The sequence below is a fragment of the Sapajus apella genome, unplaced genomic scaffold (assembly GCF_009761245.1).
Source record: "Sapajus apella isolate SASKATOON/1434 unplaced genomic scaffold, GSC_monkey_1.0 scaffold16, whole genome shotgun sequence".
Taxonomy (NCBI): domain Eukaryota; kingdom Metazoa; phylum Chordata; class Mammalia; order Primates; family Cebidae; genus Sapajus; species Sapajus apella.
Window position 1 is genome coordinate 21,345,905 of NW_022436956.1, and position 19,586 is coordinate 21,365,490.

At 41.5% G+C, this 19,586-nt stretch overlaps 2 protein-coding genes across 18 annotated transcripts in view; one reads left to right on the plus strand and one right to left on the minus strand.

Annotated features, from left to right (window-relative positions):
* USP28 (ubiquitin specific peptidase 28) overlaps positions 1-4,699 on the plus strand; it is an 80,636-nt gene extending 75,937 nt beyond the window's left edge. For all 17 annotated transcript variants that reach the window (XM_032285500.1, XM_032285502.1, XM_032285496.1 and 14 more), the window contains 2 exons: positions 369-564; positions 3,176-4,699. In XM_032285500.1, the coding sequence (XP_032141391.1) occupies positions 369-564; positions 3,176-3,351 (372 nt within the window). In that variant the 3' untranslated portion in view covers positions 3,352-4,699. The remainder of the gene's footprint in view (positions 1-368; positions 565-3,175) is intronic.
* Positions 4,700-18,232: 13,533 nt separating this feature from the next.
* CLDN25 (claudin 25) lies at positions 18,233-19,028 on the minus strand. The gene has a single exon (XM_032284898.1). The coding sequence runs from the start codon at positions 18,920-18,922 to the stop codon at positions 18,233-18,235; it is 690 nt and encodes a 229-aa protein (XP_032140789.1). The 5' UTR covers positions 18,923-19,028.
* Between the last annotated feature and the right edge of the window lie 558 nt (positions 19,029-19,586).

Consider the following 19,586-nt stretch of genomic DNA (forward strand, 5'->3'; position numbering starts at 1 on the left):
GGGCTGGACATCAGTCTGTCTTCTGCAGGTGATTCTGGTGTTCGGAGGAGACAGAGAACCAGTTAACTGGTCTTTGGTTGAAACAGGTGTTAAGCAGGACCTTGCCTTACAAGTTTAGGCCATTGCGTCATAAACTTTGCTGCATTAGAATCACTTTGGGAGCTTTCGTAAAATCCCAATGTCTTGGTCATCTGAATACTAATTAAATCAGCATATCAGGACTGGGAACCAGACATCAGTAGTTTTTAAAGATCCCTAAGTGCATCTAATGTGCAGTAAAGTTTGGGAACTGCTTGTTTAGATTGTTATTAAAGAAATATGTATCTTTTTCATACTTTTCCCCACCTAATTCTACCTTTTAACTGTAGGAGCTGAATGCCAAAGCAGCTTCTCTCTTTGAAACAAATGATGATCACTCTGTAACCGAGGGCATTAATGTGATGAATGAGCTGATCATCCCCTGCATTCACCTTATCATTAATAATGACATCTCCAAGGATGACCTGGATGCCATTGAAGTCATGAGAAACCATTGGTGCTCTTACCTTGGGCAAGATATTGCAGGTATATGCTCTTGCTAATAACGTTCTAAGGTTTTGAGAATTCTAGAAATTACAATGTTCTCACTTGATAGTACTGGTTGCCAAACCTTTTTAAGGAATTGGAACCTCCTAGCATATAAATAAGTTAAAAGTGGATCTGTTTTATTGAAACAAAGGAAGGGAGCCTGGGCCTCTGCCCCTTTTAATCTGCCTTTAGCTTCCCCATGACTGCTAAATCACCTCCATGGGCAACCAACAAGCCCGGTTTGAAAAACATCACTGCTCTCCAGGAATGTCAGACTTCTACCATCCTTTCATGTGCCAAAAGACAAATGCCTTTATAGTTTAAAAATCAAAATCTGGCCGGGTGCAGTGGCTTACTCCTGTAATCCCAGAGCTTTGGGAGGCTAAGGTGGGCAAATCACCTGAGGTCAGGAGTTTAAGACCAGCATGGCCAACAAGGTGAAACCCCATCTCTACTAAAAATATAAAAATTAGCCAGATGTGGTGGTGGGCACCTGTAATCCCAGCGACTTGGGAGGTTGAGGCAGGAGAATTGCGTAACCCTTTGGGCGGAGGTTGCAGTGAGCTGAGATAGCACCCTTGCAGTCCATCCTGGGCCATGGAGCAAGACTCCAATTAAAATATAAAAAAATCAATCTACGTATGTAGAGTATGGTTATGGGAGGGTGCCTTGACTAAGTTTTTCTGTGGCTTGAAGTTATATTAACTATGATGACTTCAAGGTTAATTAATTAGTGGAATATCCTTGGTTGTTTAAAGCATCTTGAGGAGGGAGCCTAAAGCTGATTGTTTTTAGGTGAGGTCAGTAGACTTGGAAAATGGCTATATATTCTGATATAAATCCTCTTTGTTAGTTTCTCACTGATACTCCATTGATGGGGCTGGGCACAGTGGCTGATGCCTGTAATCCCAGCACTTTGGGAGGCTGAGGTGGGTGGCTCACTTGAGTCCATGAGTTCGAGACCAGCCTGGGCAGTACAGTGAGACCCTGTCTCTACAAAACATGACAAATTAGCTGGGTATAGTAGTATGCACCTGTTGTCCTAGTTCCTCAGGAGCCTAAGGTGAGACGATTGCTTGAGGCTACAGTGACCTGAGACCTTTCTGTTGCACTCCAGCTTGGGCAACAGAGTGAGGCCCTATCTCCAAAAAAAAAAAAAAGATAATTCTATTGACTTGTTCAAGTGTGTAAGGTGATAGTATTTATTTAAAAATTCTGGGCTGGGCACAGTGGCTTATGCCTGTAATCCCAGCACTTTGGGAGGCCGAGGTGGGCAGATCGCAAGGCCAAGAATTTGAGACCAGCCTGGCCAATATAGTGAAACCCCATCTCTACTAAAAATACAAACATTAAATGGGCATGGTGGTGGGCACCTGTAGTCCTAGCTACTTGGGAGGCTGAGGCAGGAGAATCACTTGAACCCTAGAGGTGGAGGTAGTGGAGAGCCGAGATCACACCACTGCACTCCAGCCTTGGCAACAGAGCAAGACTCCATCTCAAAAAACAAACAAATTCTGGGCTGGGCGTGGTGGCTCATGCCTGTAATCCAAGCACTTTGGAGGCCAAGGTGGGCGGATCACCTGAGGTCAGGAGTTCAAGACCAGCCTGACCAACATGGTGAAACCCCGTCTTTATTTTATTTAAAAAAATGTTTAAAAATTCTTAAAAACAAAACAAAAACAAATTCTGTAATGACTAGTTGCCATGTCTTTTCCTTTACTGTCTTCAGTTTTTATTTAGTCCAAGCTTGTCTAACCTGAGGCCCACACAAATTTGTAAACTTTCATAAAACATTCTGAGATTTTTTTTTTTTTGAGACGAAGTCTCACTCTGTTGCCCAAGCAAGAGTATAGTGACACAATCTCGGCTCACTACAACCTCCATCTTCCAAGTTCAAGCAATTATCCTGCCTCAGTCTCCCAAGTAGCTGGGACTACAGGCATGCGCCACCATGCCCAGCTAACTTTTCTGTATTTTTTATTAGAAGTTTCACTATGTTGGCCAGGCTGGTTTTGAACTCCTGACCTTCGTGAGCCATCTGCCGTGGCCTCCCAAAATGTTAGGATTACAGGCATGAGCTGCCATGCCCAGCCAAATTTTTTTAAAAACTCACCAGCTATTGTTAGTGTTAGTGAGGTTTATGTGTGTCCCAAGACAATTCTTCCAGTGTGGCCCAGGGAAGCCAAAAGATTGTATACCCCTGATTTAGACCATGTATGATATGTAGCTTTACTTAAATCCATGTGTATACATTGACATGTTGTAAACATTTGAAAGAAAGTATTACCATCATATCTATGTCAGAGTATCATATCTACTTCCTCATATTGAAAAAAGACAATTGATTAGAAGACCCTTTCATAATGAAGTAAATATATAGTGTTATTTTGCCAACATCAGGTGGCCTAAAGCAGTGACCTAAAACTTTGATGTATTTGCATTTGCTCCTGGTTTGCCTGAAGGAATCATCATTTATTATTAGCTGGCTAGCATAATGCTTTGACCTCTGAAGTTAGGTAAGGGGCTAATAGAAGGCCTTCCAGGCTTGTTCACTTTTACTTGGAGATCTGTTGGGCTGTATATGTAACCATCTGCTTTCCCTCCACAGAAAATCTGCAGCTGTGCCTAGGGGAGTTTCTACCCAGACTTCTAGATCCTTCTGCAGAAATCATTGTCTTGAAGGAGCCTCCAACTATTCGACCCAATTCTCCTTATGACCTATGTAGCCGATTTGCAGCTGTCATGGAGTCAATTCAAGGAGTTTCAACTGTGACAGTGAAATAAGCTCCCACGTGTTCAAGGCCCATTCTGGTTTCTGGCTGCCTGCCCCTTGCACAGAAGTCCGTTGTACAGTGCTCACCTTGGGAAAAGGATTAGGTGGGCACATAAGATTCCAATTCAGACCCCAACCATGCTGGGTGTGTAAAGAAGGATTGAAAATAAAATTGCACTTTTTAGGTACAAAATCATAAAAGCTATTTCACTAGAAAAGGTGGAAACCAGTGTATTAAGGTGTTGAATTATGCCAGAAGACCTGAAATGCCTTGTACCTAGAACAATGCTTAGCCTTGCCACTTTTAAAACTATCCTTCAGGCATAAATATTTTTGACAGCAGAATAGAATGATTCATGAGAACCTGAACTAGATGAACAGCTACTAGTTATTTTATCAAATACAGATGACTTTTGAAAATTCTTCACTACAAGAGATTAGAAATACAAACCTTGCCTGGCTCTTGACAGGAGATGACAGATGGGTTGTTGATGGACCCTTTTACATGTGGGTAGAATGTAAGGTCACATGGCAGTAAGATGCTGAAAAGTCAAAGGAGACCTGTCTCTCTCCTTTCTTTTCTATCTTTAAATAAACCAGAAAACCTCATACTCAGTCCTCAGTGAAAGAAACGAAACCATTAAGGACTTCAGACAGAATAGCATTTTGTAACTTGACTAAAGATCATGCGTTAATAGTTGTTAGGCATTTAGGTAAAATTTTCTAATATCTGAAAATTGTCAGAAATGGTCTAAGGCTACTACTGGCTCCAAAGACCATTTTGGTCTGCCTCCTTTTTGTTTTTTTTTTTTTTCCCTCCCCCAAGATAGTCTCACTGTGTTGCCTAGGCTGGAGTACAGTGGCACCATCTCAGCTCACTGCAAACTCTGCCTCCTGGGCTCAAGTGATTCTGGTGACATAGCCTCCCAAGTACCTGGGATTACAGGCATGTGCCACAACTGGCTAATTTTTGTATTTTTAGTAGAGACGGGGTTTCACCATGTTGGCCAGATTGATCTCGAACTCCTGGCCTCAAGTGATCTGCCTGCCTCAGCCTCCCAAAGTGGTGGGATTACAGGCAAGCCACCACACCCAGCCTTCTTTTTTGCCCTTAAAAGTAATTTGTAAGAAAAAAAGAAAAAATATAAAGCGAAAGAAAGAAAGCACCATACATCCGTAAAACTATATATATGTATATGTAGAGAAAAATATTTCCTGTTGATCATTTTTAAAAGGCTTCTGATTGGATATTGTATTTTAACCAAATTTTTAAAGAGTAATCGAGGAATCATGAAAGGGAAGAACACTTGATACAACTATGCAGATTTTATAAATGTGCAATAAAAGTATTTGTTTTACATTTGGTGTACAGTATGGTCCTTATTTAAATATATATTTTCCATTTGGGAAATGGACGTACTTGCTATTTGTCTTGTTCCAGTTTTTCTTCTTTAAAACCAAAAAAGCAGATTAAAGCATTGATAAACTTGGTGGGGACTGAAGTGCCAGTATTTGAAATAAAAGGCAACAGTCAACTCTTGAGCAGCACCTAGTACCTTTTCATCTCATTGGCTATTTGCATTGCATGTAAGCTTATCTACTTTGTAATTTGTCAAATTTTAGAATGCAAAAATGGCAATTTTCTTAAAATGGAGTTTTTTATAAAGTCATCCCTCAGCAGACACCAGCAGTTGCTTCCAAGATTGCGCATACCAAAACCCTTGCATACTCAAATTCTGCAGTAGGCCTTGCAGAACCTACGCATAGGACAAGTTGACCCTCCATATGCTTGGGTTTTCACATCCTGCGAATACTCTATTTTCAATCTGCATTTGGTTGAAAAAAATCCTCGTGTAAGGGGACTCATGCAGTTCAAACCTGTGTTTTTCAAAGGTCAGACTATTTTGATTAATGGTCGGTCATGTTTTACAGATGCTCGGAGGTGCTTTAGTGTTGTAAAGCTCATTGCAAAGATTTGTTTCATGGGAAGTTGATCCATTTTCTTACCCACTGATTACCTTTTACTGTTCAGCATTCTATGTATCACCAATTGCCTTTCACTTTTTTTTTTAAAACCCTACAGCACCCAGTATTCTGCCTTTCACTTTTTAATCTCCTGCCAATATTGAGTCCTGTGTGCAGTGCTCCAATTATATTATTTTACTTAACACTATTTTACTTAACCCTGGGATGATGATGGGGACATGGATTATCCAAGGTCATCCTTGGTGTGTCTGACTTCATAGCTTGTGCTTTTAACAGCTGCTCAACTGTCCTTGGTAGTTGTGTAAAATATTTTGTTTTGTGCTGCCTTCACAGTAGTTATTTCCTGGTCAGCTATTGGGAATCCACAGTTGGCCAAGAAAGGAACTGATGGACATATGGAGTGTGTGGTGCTGAGTAGTCTGTGTCATTTGAGTCCACAAGGGGGAGTGCTGAGAACTATTAATAGTTTCTTATTCCTCACAGTAGCTGGCTGCCTTTAGGTATAACCATAGGGCTCTACAAACTAAGGTCTCAGACTGTGTTTTTTTTTTTTTTTTTTTTTTTAACAGCTGACAAACTAAGAATTTTTTTTTTTTCTTTGAGACAGGGTCTCACTCCATCCCCCAGGCTGTAGTGCAGTGGCACGATTTCAGCTCACTGCAACCTCCACCTCCTGGACTCAAAGGATCCTTCCACCTCACCTCCAAAATAAGACCACAGGTGTGTGCCATCACGCCCTGCTAATTTTTGTATTTTTAGTAGAGATGGAGTTTTGCTGTGTTGCCCAGGCTGGTCTCAAACTCCTGGGCTCAAGTGATCCCCCTGCCTTGGGCTCCCAAAGTGCTGGCATTCTAGACATGAGCCACTGTACCTGGCCTGTTTTTTACCTTTTTAAAGTGTTAAGAAGAACAAGGATATGAGTAAGAAGCCTATGTGACCTTTGCCCAAAATGATTTAAGAGTTTGAGCAGGATACTTCACCTCAGCATAAAGTCACTTGAGACTGGATTTAGATTAATGTAACTGGAATTGCAATCATCTTTTGTTTGGATTTGTTAGCTCCTTTAAGAACTAGCAGGCATATTAACTCATTTTTACTCTATCTGCTTCAACAACATATGAGGTAGAAAACATACGACAAAACAATTTAATGAATGAGAGACAAGGATCAAATGGAGTGCTGGGGACGTAGCACTGGTAGGATAGAAGGGGAATTAATTGTGCCAGAAGTCATGTCCTTGCTCTTTTTATTGGATTTCATTGTATGACCATATTCACCATGTATTGTCCTTTGAGTTTCCCATTTTTGGCTGTTATGCACCATGCTACTAAGAACATTCATTGAACATGTCTTTTGATGCACACATGAATGCATTTCTGTTGGTGTATAACTAGAAGTAAAACTACTGGGTCGTATAACTAAAGTGGTTATACCAGTTTGATCCCACCATCAGCTTATGAGTTCCAGTTGCTCCATATGCTTGTCAACATTTAGTTTTGCTGGTAGTTTTAATTGTTTCTGTTCAGGAAAGTGTGCAGTGATAATCTTGTGATTTCAATTTGCACTTCTCTACATACTAACAACACCGAGCATCTCTATATGCTTACTGGCGTTTGGTCGTTGTTTTCTGTAAAATACCTCTTTCAGTCTTTTATTTTTGTTGTTGGATTTTTTTGTCTCTAACCTATTGATTTGTAGTTCTTTATGTCTTCTAGTTATGGAGCCCTATTGGTTTTATGCATTGCATGTATCTTCTTTTACTCCATGGCTTTTCACTCTTGGTGTCTTGAAGAAAATAAGTTTTTGATATTAATATAGTCGAATTTATTCATCCTTTCTTTCATGGTTAGTGCATATCATGTCCTCTTGAGGAAGTTATTACCCAGGGTCATAAATATATTCTATTACCTTCCAGAAGTTTCACCTTTAACAGCTGATTGACCAAGCCCTGTTTATTGAAAACATCATCCATTTTCCAGTGCCTTGCACTGCTACTTTTGTCATAAATCAGGTGTGTTCACGGGGGTCTGTTTCTGGAATCTTTTACCTGTCCCATTATCCTATTTGTCTGCTTGTACCAACATCACACTTTCTTAATTAGTGTAGCCTTGTAACAAGCCTTTATTTCTTGATTTCTGGTGAAACAACTTCCCTCCAGTTTTGTACTTCAAGATAGTCTTGCCTGTTCATTTTTTGTTTGTTTGAACAGGGTCTCGCTGTCGCCCAGGCTGGAGTGCACTGGTGTGATCATGGCTCACTGCAGCCCCAACCTTCCAGGTTCAAGTGATCCCACCTCAGCCTCTTGAGTAGCTGGAACTACAGTAGCTTGCCACAACACCTGGCTAATTTTTGTATTTTTTGTAGAGATGGGGGTCTCACTATGTTGCCCAGGCTAGTCTTGAACTCCTGGGCTGAAGTGATCCTCCCAGCTAGGCCTCCCAAAGTGCTAGGATTACAGGCATGAGCCACTGAGCCTGGCCTCTTTGCTACTGATCCTTTGCATTTTGGTATAAATTTTAGGATCAGTTTGTTAGTTTCACACATGAAGGCACAAATCTCCAGGGATTTTTGATGAGGTTTACAATGACTAGAGATAATTTGGTAAAAACTGACATCTGCATGGTATATCTAATTTTTTAAAGATTTTTCTTAATTTTTATATAAAGGTCTTCCACATCTTCCAAAAGATTTATTCCTGGGTTTTTGAAGTTTTGACATTCCTGGTAAATCTCATTTTTCAGATCGCATTTTTGTTTCTTCTCATATCTAGAAGTGAATTGATGTTTAATTCTAAGTTTATAGACTTCAGAAGATTTTTATATACATAATTATGTAATCTGTGAAATGCTGATTTTCATTTCAAATTTTTACTCTCTTTTTTTGAGACGGAGTTTCGCTCTTGTTGCCCAGGCTGGAGTGCAATGGCGCCATCTTGGCTCACGGAAACCTCTGCCTCCCAAGTTGAAGCGATTCTCCTGCCTCAGCCTCCCTAGTGGCTGGGATTATGGCATGTGCCACCACGCCCAGCCAATTTTGTATTTTTTAGTAGAGACAGGGATTCTCCATGTTGGTCAGGCTGGTCCCGAATTCCTGACCTCTGGTGATCCGCCCAACTCGGCCTCCCAAAGTGCTAAGATTACAGGCATGAGCCATCATGCCCGGCCCTTACAATTTTTATTTATTTTTCTTGCTTGATTATATTTACTAGAACCTTTGGTACAATGCTGAATATATAGATGATGAAAAGTGGGCATCTTTGTCCCCTAATATCTGGTGGGGGGGTTCAATATTTCATCATTAAGTATGCTGTAGATTTGTTGTAAATTGTAATTATTAGGTTAAAAAAAAAGATTCCTTCTGTTACTAGTTTGCTGAGTCTTTTTTAAGCTTGAATTTTTTTTTTTTTTTTTGGCTCTTGTTTCCCAGGTTGGAGTGCAGTGGTGCGATCTCAGCTCATTACAACCTCCACCTCCTGGCCTCAAACGATTCTCCTGCCTCAGCTTACCAAGTAGCTAGAATTACAGGCGTCTGCCACCATGCTCGGCTAATTTTTTATATTTTTAGTAGAGACAGGGTTTCACCATGTTGGCCAGGCTTGTCTTGAACTCCTGACCTCAGGTGATCTGCCCGCCTCAGCCTCCCAAAGTGCTGGGATGACAGGCATGAGCCACTGCACCTGGCCTAAGCTTGAATTTTATCAAATGCTTTTATGTATATCAAAATGATTACATAGGTCTCTTTCTTTATTCTGTTAATGTGTGAATTACATTTCTTGATTTCCAATGTTAAACCAGCCATGCGTTGTCAGAATAAAGTAAATTTGACGATGATATTTTTATATGTAGCTGGATTTTTGCTTGAATATTCATAAGGCAGATTGGCCTTGTATTTTCATTTCTCATGATGTGCTTGTGAAGGTGTTGGTGTCAAGATGATTCTGGCTTTATTGAATGCATTGGCAAGTGGTCTCTTGTTTTCTGTGCTCTGGAAGAGTGTGGGCAAAATAGGGTTATTTCTTCCTTAATGTTTGGAAGAATTCATCGTTGAAGCCATTTTAGCCTGGAATTACCGTCGTTGTTTGTGGGAATGCTTTTAACTATAGATGTTGTTTCTTTCAGATATGTGGAGTTTTCACATCTTTCTGGTTGCTTCCTCTTTGTATCAGTTTTGGAAAATTATTAGAGGTGTGTCCATTTTATCTAAAATTAAAATTTTATGTATAGGAAGTTCATAATTTTATCTTGTGACTTTTTTTTTAAATCATTTTTTATTTTTTATTTTTATTTTTTTATTTTTTTTTATTTTTATTTTTTTTTCCGAGACGGAGTTTCGCTCTTGTTACCCAGGCTGGAGTGCAATGGCGCGATCTCGGCTCACCGCAACCTCCGCCTCCTGGGTTCAGGCAATTCTCCTGCCTCAGCCTCCTGAGTAGATGGGATTACAGGCACGCACCACCATGCCCAGCTAATTTTTTGTAGTTTCAGTAGAGACGGGGTTTCACCATGTTGACCAGGATGGTCTCGATCTCTTGACCTCGTGATCCACCCGCCTCGGCCTCCCAAAGTGCTGGGATTACAGGCTTGAGCCACCGCACCCGGCCATGACTTTTTATTTCTAATTAGGGTCTATGTAGTGACATCCGTCTTTTGTTACTGATACTGGGTGACTTGCATCTTTTATTTTTTTAGATATTTCAGAATTTTGCAATAAGTCTTTTCAGGGGTTTATTAATTAGTCTTTTCAAATAATTATTTGCTTTGTTCATTTTTCTCTTTTACAAGTTTTTTTTTTTCCCTGCATTTTTAATAAACTCTTCAGTAGTGGTTGTTAACCTTGCTTCCAATTCAGAATCATCTGTGTCACTTTAAAAAATACAGCTGCCAAGGACTCCACCCTACAGATAGTGAGTTGTTAGATTTGGACTGGACCATTAATGCTTTCGTGGTTTAAAAGGCATCACAGGCAATTATGATATACAGTCACAAATGAGACCTACTTACTCATATATATATATATATATATATATATATTTTTTTTTTTTTTTTTTTCCTTTCTGAAACCGTCTCACTCTGTCACTCAGGCTGGAGTACGGTGGCATGATCATAGCCTCAACCTCCTGGGCTCAAGTGATCTTCCCATTTCACCTCCTGAATAGCTGGGACTACAGGCATGAGCCACCATGCCTGGCCTATAGAACTTTTATACCTACTTTAAAAACATGACTTTTACATTATCATCAACACTTTAAATTCTACGGTTTTGTAAAAAGTCTGTAGAACCTCCTTCAATGATAGTTTAAAGGTTACATACCTTTTAAATTAATATTTTTTATCTTCTGCACATTCTTCATGTTAAATTTGACTGGTGGAGATATAGAAATATATATATAACATTTTCTGCATAATTGGCCTCTTAATTACCATAAACCCACCAGTTCCTTAAGGTTTTCTCATAAGTTGAACTTCTGAGTTAATCATTACATTACTTTTTCCTGAGCCTTAAAAAAAAATTCTCTACCTTCTTTTTAAGTTGTTAAACAATTAACTGACATTAATTTATAAATCTGAATAGAACTAGCTTAAGGGGGGGTGTGTGTGTGTGTGTGTGTATATATATAGTAAAGGGACACAAGCATAGGTGAGAAGAGATTTTAAGGATGTTACCATGTCTTCCTTTTAGCACTGTTGACTGAGTGTGGTGGCTCACGCCTATAATCACATCACTCTGGAAGTCTGAGGTGGGTAGATAACTTAAGGTCAGGAGTTCAAGACCAGCCTGGCTATCACAGTGAAACCCCGTCTCCACTAAAAATACAAAAATTAGCCAGGTGTTGTGGTGGGCGCCTGTAATCCCAGTACTTGGGAGGCTAAGGCAGGAGAATTGCTTGAATCCGGGAGGCGGAGGTTGCAGTGAGCTGAGATCATACCACTGTAATCCAGCCAAGACGGAGTGAGACTCTGTCTAAAACAACACCCTTGATTGCTGCATTGCCCATTAAGTTGTTAACGAGTTGTGATGACCCTCAGTCTCCTTGTTGTCTTATCTGATTAACCATTTATAGGCAGGAGAATAGAATCTGCTCAAGGAATGGGTCCAACAAGGCACAAACCTGGTCTCTTTCCTTTTCAAAAGAAGATAAGCCTGGGTTGTCCCTGCTATACCAGCAGGACAAGAAATTGTGATAATTAAAAAGCAGGAATGTTAACTTTGAGTACAAGTAGAGGGTAGAAACCATCTGAAGAATTTAGATGACTTGGAATTGATAAGCTGGCACAGAAGTGATACCCAGGAATGCCAATGGTGAGCTCTCAAAATTAAATATTTGCTGGTCCTGGTATGAGTAGTATTCATGGAGGGATGGTTGGTTTTCTATCTAGAGTCCTGGTGATGGGCTAGATGTTTCACTGCATGCTGAAGATGATCTTCGCAAGTTAGCACTTAGATTTTAACAGTCAGGGCAGAATCCCCGCAAAGTCATCCTGACTGTCTCTGCTTATGGAATAGCCAGAGCTCATTCATAGCTTAAGCAGTTCCACAGATTTCCTGATTTAGAAGTCATGACTGAATCTGTATGTCTTCTAAGATGTGGTTCCATGGGAAGAATATTGACATTGGAATCTGACAGATCTGAGTTCAAATACTGGCTGAACCTTTATTTCTGGTCTATAAAATGAAAATATTTACTTGGGGACTGTTTTAAGGGTTAAAGGAGAGAATAGACGTAGCAATGACTCAGTGTAAAGATGCAGTTGCAGTTCTCACAGGGATTAGTCATCCGGGTAAGAATTTTAAGGGTTATCCTGACCTGCATAGGGCCCACAGGTAGGTTTTAAATAATTGGGGTATATTATCGAGGTATCCAGAGAGCTATGGGCCTCTGGCAAGTGGATGTATTCATATTAGCAAGTGTGACTGGAAGACAGTGTTTTTGAAGGGCTAGGGGCTTATGCTTGATCTAAAAATTGCAGTAGTTCAGGTCTGATTCCGCTGAGCAGATGGTGCATGCTTGTAGCTTGAGCTACTCCAGAGGATGAGGCAGGAGGATCGCTTGAGCCCAGGGGTTCAAGGTTGCAGTGAGCTATGATCACACGACTGCATTCCAGCCTAGACTACACAGCGAGAGCCTGTCTCTTAAAAAAATAAAATATTCCAGATCTAACTCTTACCCTGTTTTAGATATATTTTTCTTTAGTCATCTTATTGAATGGCCTGAACTTGATAGGGCTTAATGAATCAACAGCTTTATTTTGGTTTTCACTATTACTTTCAAAATGATCTTTCCCTTCCTTGGCCCTTGACAGCATCTAAAAAAGATCTCAAAGCTTTATTGTCATGTATGCGTAGGAAAACAGAATTATTTTCCTGTGGGAAAGAGCCTAGACTAGTCTCAATCCAAACTCACTCTTATTCATTGGTTTCAGTGCTTCTCCCCTGTCCTTAGTTCAGGCCTCAACCTGAGGTTCCAAGGCCAGCAGTAAGGAAGGAGACATAGGATTTCTTTCACTCTCCCTTCCCCATTCCTTCAGCTTATCCCCAATTTGGTTCCTCCAGAGCCTGGGGCTGGAGAGTTTATAGGAGAAAAAAGCAAAGGGCTTTTCTGACTTCTTAAAAAAGCTGTCATTGTCTAGGTGCAGTGGCTCATCCCCAAATCCCAGCGCTGTGGGAGGCTGAGGTGGGAGATCACTTGAGCCCAGGAGTTCAGGACCAACCTGGGCAACACAGTGAGACCCTGCCTCTATTTATTAAAAAATAAAATTAAATACTGGCATTTATGATACTCTCTTTATTCAGTGTCCTTTATTATGACCGGAACCCAATTACTAGCTCTTGTATGGGGCATTTAATGGGCTCTTCAGAGAGCCCTGTAGAAAACCTTCATACTCCATTCCTTCCTTGATGGCTTTGGGTTTTCTTTCTGACACCTTACAATTCCTCTTGGGTTCTGCTGTAGTCATTCATACTTTCCAGTGGTGCTTTGGAACATCAGCATGATTGCCTTCTCCAGCACCCATTTGGGTATAGGATGTTTACCACCTTGTTCTAGTAAAAGGCAGAAGTGCAGGTGCTGCTGCTGTCCCCATCCAACAAGCCTGCTGCCTTCAGGCTGCTTCAGTAGAGGTCACACACCCGCCTCTAGGCCTCTGCCTAGATTTTCCCAAGAGCTTTCTTGGTCTCCATTCTGGTTGCAGCAGGAGTAGGCCCACAGAGTTTCTGTGGCTTAGCAGGATTGGGATAGGGGGTGCCTCAGATTCCAGTCTTCCCTCCTGGGAACAACTTGGATCTGCAAGTGGTTCTCTTGCAGTCCACCTCCATCCCATTCCTCGCTAGGAAGGATAGAGAACATAATAATACTCTAGTCTGTTATGAATTCCCTTCCAGGAATTCTCCCCTAATGAGTCTGGATGCTTCTCTCCTGTAGGCTATTGAGAGTGAAAGTGAACCTGTTTGGACACTTCCTAGCAGCCCCTCTCTTTAGAATATAAAGCACTATCATCTATAGAATAGGGCTTTGAGGCTTTATTCAAAATTCTGGGCAACAGAAAAGTTCATTCCACATCCTATAAATGTAGATGTGGTCATGAGGAAAGCAACTGGATTAAATAAAATCAATCAATCAATTGATGGATTAGAAAGGGAGCTACAGCTTCTTTTAGTTCCCTGTGAGACCAGGGACTACAAACAAATATTTTCCTGAGTTTCTTGTTGTCCTAATCCTGACTGCGAGGACGCATCTCCTGGCCAGAAGCCCATGAAACCGCTCTGACTTCTTTCCCATCCCCAAATCAGGTGCCCTTAGGACTTTTCCCTAGAGCTAATTCAGAAGCTCGGAAAGGTTACCCACGTGTATTTTAATAGAGACCTTCCAGAATGCCTTCACTGACAATAGTGAAGCTTTCAAACCCAAAGACAGTTTGATGGAGAAGAGGGCACCAAGTTCCAAAACTCTAACTGCATCAAATTTGGTGAGTTCCTGAGTTATTTTCCTCTACTACTTTATAATAACACTTCTAACTTGAAATATTGATTGATTAGTGTTTCTGTTTCTGATACATACAACTACACACCTCTCCACGTGTAACCACAATAAAGAAATGTTTTTGATGTGAGACTAATTTGCCACAGAACCCTATGAGAAAAAGCTGTGTTGAAACTATGATTTAATTAGTTCTATTTTTATTTCTTATTATTTCCCCCTTCAAAGCAAGTGACTAAAAACAGTGGCAGTTTAGGTGAGCAGCATCTCCTTCCTCAGACTCTTTAAATATGGATTCCCACCAGAATGCAGATCACCTTCCCTTTCAGGGAAGGACATGCTGTTGGCCACATGGCCAGTATGTCATCAAGAGTTTCTGCCCACACCCATTTAAAAAAATGCCTTTGTGTCCTTTATAAAAACAGTTGGGAAGACAGAATATTTTCTTAACAAATCTTTAGTGTCCATTTCTCTGCAGAGGAAGCCATAATCACTTGCTGATGAAAAAATATCATCAGCACCTGCAAATGTGAGATTCGGGTGAGGGCTGCAAGCCACCAGCAAGAGCAGGTGAGCCACCTGGCAACAAAGAACCTGTTTAAACTTCAACATAAGCACAAAGGAGGGTTTTCTTTGAAGGTCTTTGGTTTTTCCATCGACTTCAGTGAGAGGTATTTTTTCTTTTGAGACAAAGTTTTGTTCTTGTTGCCCAGGCTTGAGTGCAATGGCATGATCTCAGATCACTGCAACCTCTGCCTCCTGGGTTTAAGCAATTCTCCTGCCTCAGCTGCCCAAGTAGCTGGGATTACAGGTACCCCCCATCAGGCCCAGCTAATTTTTGTATTTTTGTAGAGATGGGATTTCACCATGTTGGCCAGGCTGGTCTTGAACTCCTGACTTCACATGATCCGCCTGCCTTGGCCTCCCAAAGTGCTGGGATTATAGGCATGAGCCACCACACCTGGCCTTCAGTGAGAGTTTTTCCTTTGGTCTGGTCAATTGTCTAGGAAACCCATCCCATAAGGCCATAGGATAAGGTGGAGAAAGACTGCCATGGTGCCATACCCTGGCTTCAAGTCTTGACTCAGTTAATTACTCACCATGGGCATCCCACCTAACTTCTCAGAATCTCATTTTCCTCAGTAGCAAAACAAATAATATCTGTTCTTCCAAACTAATTTTCAAGACATGTTCAATAAAACTACCAAAATATGTAGGAGTGCTTTGTAAACGCTTAAGCCCAATACAACCATGTGATAGGGAAATTTCACAGAGACAAGTCATCAGAAAAGGGAGAGCAGGTTACTGCTGCAGTCAACTGGAAACCAAGCTCCTGTTCCCGGACCATGTGCTTGGCTTCCTATGGTCCTGAGAATAGAGACTACGTTCCTTACTGAGGCCTACAAGGTCTGGCTTCTTCCTACTTTGCCAGCTTCACCTTATGCATCTTCCTCTCCCCCTTCACCTGGAGCTGCTCCCCACCCTTTACCATTTCGCCAGTTATCTCTTCCTTTTGAGTACTGATCCATGAATCACTAACTAGGTGAAATCCCTCCTATTGCATGATTTTTTTAATATATATATATATATTTTTTTCTCTTGTACATTCATAAAGGTTGATTAAACTATTGCATGACCTTATAGAACCATGCACCTTTCCAAATTTTTAAAGGCTATCAAAGTTACTATTTACATTTATTTGGGTGATTTTACATTAATATTTGTTTCCTGGCCAGGTTCGGTGGCTCACACCTGTAATCCCAGCAGTTCCCTTATTTGCCTGAATGAGGGACAGAGCTATATTTTGTCTTATCATTTTATCCTGGTCCCTAGCACATGGTCAGTGGTCAATAAATATTTGTTAAGGGAGTGAATAAATGATCAGATGGATGAATAATGAAATAATTCTTTCATGTAGATACTGGAAGTTTAAGAAACTTAGATAATTGAGCCTCACCCTGATTGAAACTTGGTCCAAAGAGCTTTGAAGCTTTATAGAGAAGGAGTAGCTAATGTAACAGGCATTGGAAACCGTTTTCTGACTTACCAGACACAGAAAGCCAGAATACACCTCTGATGCAAACTGGCACTTTGTACTCAAAGCTGTATTTACCTAGGGATCATTTTGATTTGTGCATGCCAAGAAGACATACACAAAAGGACAGGCATAAAAGGAAAAGGAGCTTTCTGAAGAGATTGACTCCCAGAGAAATCTGCTCTGGGTAAGAAGGTAAGAGTTGCAGAAGATGAGCTGTACCTGGGCAGACTCCATTTACTCAGAAAAAAATAAAATAGTCATTTTCTAAGGAGGGAACTGTCCTGGGCTACTGTGGCAAATTTGTATACTCTTGTGTCAGAGTGCATGTATTCTTGCTTGAGCAATGGCTATCTTGTGATATTGGGGCTATTTTATCAGGTGGTGAGAGGCGTCATGAGAGCTGAGCTGACAAAGCTCCGTACCAGCTTGGGGAGGGAGGAGTGTCCCTGGTACTGCAAGGAATCCAGCATGCCTCTGAAGCTGGAGAAGTGACCTACTTGGGGCATTAGGAACCATCCCCGTTAGCTGCTCTCCTGAGGGAATTGTTGGCAGGGCCAATGGTGACTCTTGAACTGATTACAGGAGTGGAGGAGAGGTGGCAGGGAGGTGTATGCTGCAGGATGATTGCAGCTGACAACAGGTTTATGAGCAACAGGAGGCTCCTCCTTGAGGACCTGTAAAAATGCTGGAGGAAGACCTGAGGTGGGGTAGTCAGGAGAGAGCCTGCCATTGCAGGCAGAGCAAGCAAAGGAACTTAGGTTATTGATATGGAAGGGGCTTGATTTGCAGCCACAACCTGGGTAGGTCTGCTGACACTGCGGTTAAAATTTAAGGGGAGGCCACAAGTGTGGTACCAACCTGGGCAATAATATAGTGAGACCCCACTTCTACAAAAAATTTTAAAAATTAGTTGAGCTTGGTGCCTATGCCTCTAGTCCCAACTACTTGGGAGGATGAAGCAGGAGGATCCCTTGAACCTAAGAGTTTGAGGTGCAGTGAGCTGTGATCATTCCACTACATTCCAGCCTGCAACAGAGTGAGACCCTGTCTCAAAAACAAAAATGAAAACAGCACAACGAAACAAAAATTCAAGGGGTTTATACTGTGATTTTGCATATGGCTAAAGACATGTCTGAGAAGCTACTTCTTTCACATACATGCCCACATTGGGCAGTGTTTAGGCACAGTCATTCTAAGGTAATCACTGTGTCCCAGTTTGCTTGGGACTTTCCTAGTTTTAGCATGAAAGTATCTTGTCCTGGGCAAACCAGGAGGGTTGGTCACCCTACCACTCACTCAGGCTGGTGGTTAGCCTTCAAGTGGGGAAGACAGAGTAGACTGCTCATAGCCTCACGATGTAGCAGAAACAAGACTATGTCTCTCCTTTGGGATATTAAGAATCTATAACACAGCAAAGGTGTATTGTGAAGCTGTCTGTCAAATTGCACACCTGAGGCTGAAAATGGACACAAAGAGGATTTCTATCCTAAGGTGCTGTTCTGGGCTAATAATTCATTTTCCTTTGCCAAGGCACCTTCTTCAATTTTTTTTTTAAACCTTTACAGAATGGTAAGTGCCTCTTCACACTAGATTTTCTCTGATGGTTGCAATTTTATAATATATTTTTCCTTAGTCATAAAAGAATCAAATATGTAATTAAGGTTACAAATTTTAAAGCATTTTTTATATAAATCTCAAATCAGAAACATATGTTTGTTAGACACTGTGCCCTGATTTTTCATTCTGAAATGAGGATCGCCATATCATCAAGACAATCACATCCTTGATAAGTGGGACGGTGACCACCACCCCCAAAATGAAGCAAACAAATCTAGAGTGAGAAAGGATTCTACTGATACTCCTTTATTCCAGAGATCCTTGGAGGAAGCCAGTCCTAGATGACCAGGTTCCTAGGTCTTGGCAGGAGGTGGAAGGAGCCATCTGACTCCTCCACTGGAGCCCAGGATGGGGGAACTGTGGGATCAGCCACCAAGGGAGAAGGGACATCTTCTTTTCCCAGACAGGCTGAGAAGATGAGGAGTAGCCCGCCAAGAGCCAGGAAAATACCAGCAGCCCAGCCCAAGTAGAGGGCACCTCCAAACTCCCACCGAGGTATGATGTCAGGGATACTGTCATCCCAGAAGTCTTGGATTGTGGCATGGGCCACCCAGGAGATTGGAATGAGGGTAGTGGCTGAAGCTGATACCTCCAAAGTCCCTCCTAGGAGGCCAAGCCGCCTCTTGAATACCCATCTGATCCTGTGAAACTGGAAACATTCAGACCCAAAGCCAGAGAGCAAAAGCCCAAGTAGGCCCAGCCCATGGGAGGTTACCATGAGGATGCGTGCTACCTGGAGCTCCTGGGGCAGAGACAAGAAAGATTCAAAGGCCTTGCACACAGTGACAACTTCCTCTCGATCCACGCAGACCTCCCAAATCCCCATGATCCAGGTCTCCATCTCGTTCAGTTCCAGATTAAGAGTCTTCCACTGGGGCAGGACGGTGGTAACACAGGAGCAGATCCAGCCAAGGAGGGAGAGAAGTAGCCCCCCGAGCTGGGCTTTCCCACGAAAATTCCAGGCCATAGTCACTCCCACCACAGATGCAGAGCACAAGTGAGTCAGTGACAGGTTAGCAGAGACTACTTTTCGGGAGGCTTGAGTGGAAGATCTTTCGCATTGGGAGAGGGTTCTTGTTTCAGTTTTCTGAGTAGCAGCTGAGGCAGGTGCCAGGAATTGGCAATGTTTGGGTTTAGGGGGTGTGTCCAATATTGGATGTGGGTGTGGAGTCTGGGGGAGGGTCTCATGACAGGCAAAAAAGCCATAGAGGGAGCCATCAATACATATTTGATGAATAAATTCATAAACTAAAATCACTCCTTAGCTCTGAGATCACAAGAATGATTGATGCTCTTGGAATATACGTTGATACGATCTTTTTGAAGGGCAACATGACTTTATGTTTCATACTTTTAAACATATGCATACTTTGACTCAGCACCTTAGCTCCAGGAATCTATCTAATGTATCATAAATATATACAAAGATTTATGAAAATGTGCGCTGAAATAGTGTTAAGAATTGTCAGGTTTTGTTAATACAAGGCAGCCATTTAAAGTGATTTTGTAGAAAGAATTTTAATGATATGAAAAATATTTTTGATATCTTGTTAGTGAAAAAAGCAAATAACCAAACAGTGCGTAGATTATATAGAATACGGTCGGGCACGGTAATTTATGCCTGTAATCCC

Bases quoted from the DNA above. Each gene is read 5' to 3' on its own strand.
- CLDN25 (XM_032284898.1), bottom strand. From the start codon at position 18,922: ATGGCCTGGAATTTTCGTGGGAAAGCCCAGCTCGGGGGGCTACTTCTC.